Source organism: Penaeus monodon, chromosome 38, assembly GCF_015228065.2.
Source record: "Penaeus monodon isolate SGIC_2016 chromosome 38, NSTDA_Pmon_1, whole genome shotgun sequence".
Lineage (NCBI taxonomy): Eukaryota > Metazoa > Arthropoda > Malacostraca > Decapoda > Penaeidae > Penaeus > Penaeus monodon.
The window spans coordinates 28,434,518-28,436,043 of NC_051423.1; the positions used below are offsets into that span (position 1 = coordinate 28,434,518).

General features: G+C 35.4%; 1 protein-coding gene across 1 annotated transcript in view; it reads right to left on the reverse strand.

Annotated features, from left to right (window-relative positions):
* Window positions 1-1,526, reverse strand: part of LOC119596780 — a 27,167-nt gene extending 25,641 nt beyond the window's left edge. Inside the window, exon 1 of the mRNA XM_037946105.1 lies at window positions 1,396-1,526. Within this exon, the coding sequence (XP_037802033.1) occupies window positions 1,396-1,526 (131 nt within the window). The remainder of the gene's footprint in view (window positions 1-1,395) is intronic.

The following is a 1,526-nucleotide window of genomic DNA, read 5'->3' on the forward strand; positions in this document are numbered from 1 at the left end:
TCAGTAGTAAAAAATGAATTCTAAAGCACTCTGATTCACCAAGTCACTTTTAGAGAAATAAATATAGTGTTGAGAGAAGAAAAGTTCAGTAAAACAATAAAACTCTTGTACAGGTAGTCCTCCATTTTTTCTAGAATTCTGCTCATGAATCCAAGAGGAAATAAGGTAAAACAAGACAATGATTAACAAGAGAAATAACTAAATAAATCAGATTACATTCCCCAACCTCCCGCCCACACTTCATAATAACTTTGACAATATACAAAATAATTATTTGGGTAAAAAATATAATTAAATAAACTGGATAAATAAATAAAAGTTGTGTAAATTATCATAAACAATAATACATGAAGGATATACTGAGGTCACTTAACCCTTTGCCGACAGGTGGCATGTACGCACATGCCATGGCATGGCGGGACAATCTGCCAGGGGCATGTATGTACATGCCATGGTGTATGTATGGACATGCCATGAGTTTTTTGTTTTTTTTGTTACAATCACAGCAAAATATTATTTTTCTGCCACTGAAAGTGTGATTAAGTCGTTTTTAACACTCATTTTTACTATGCAAAAAAAAAAAAAAAAAAAAAAAAAAAAAAAAATGCAAGAAACTGATGATTTCAACTCCATGATGCTGCACACTGCTTATTTTATTCAGACTATAGACTGAATAATGATCAACTATGGAGTCTATATAACAACAAAAATACCCTTTAGTCTCGATTTATCAGGAAATATGACAAGTAGAGACTTTAGAAAATAATGAAAACTGAAAATACCACATATCCTCATACTATTACAAATAAACGGTATGGGATGCTGGTATTTGGCACGAGTGGTCACGCATGCTAGGGCGACAATATAAGCCCCCGGCAGCGAGGCCCGGGCCACTATGAATACTACCCGTCGGGAAAGGGTTAAGTTAGAGAAAAGCTTGGAGAGTGACAGCAGAAGGGAACACATGTGGCCCATCATTGGTGACGTTAAGTGCTACATCCACATAACAGTATAGCTTGGGAAGTCGCTTTAAAGTCAGTTTTTATCGTCCTTTTTCATTTCCTTCATAAAGTGCTTTTGCCTTGTACTGTAGTTATAAGGCCACTGCAGCAGTTCTCATCTTTAATCAATTTTTCTATATTTTCAATCACAATATATGAGAATAATGTGCATGTCTAAGGGGAGGGGGGGGGGGTTATGACCATAAAAGAAAAAAAAAGAAAAAAAAGATAGGGTGAAAACTGCAAACAGGGGCATCGCAAAATGTGTATTGTTTGTACATAAGTTTTGAAGATACAGAGTTCCGTGATTTTTCTTTTTTCTTTTTTTTTTTGTGTGTCTATGTAAATGGATGCATTATACAAAATTTCGGTTAGAAAAGTAATCATCACTTACAGAAGAGACTGGTCCCTTAAAGAATCCTCATGGGTGGAAGACTTTTGTCTATCATTAATCTCTCCTTCCTCCTCCTCTTTTTCTTTCTCCTCCTCCTCCTCTTCTTCATCTTTTTGGAAAAGGGAACCCAT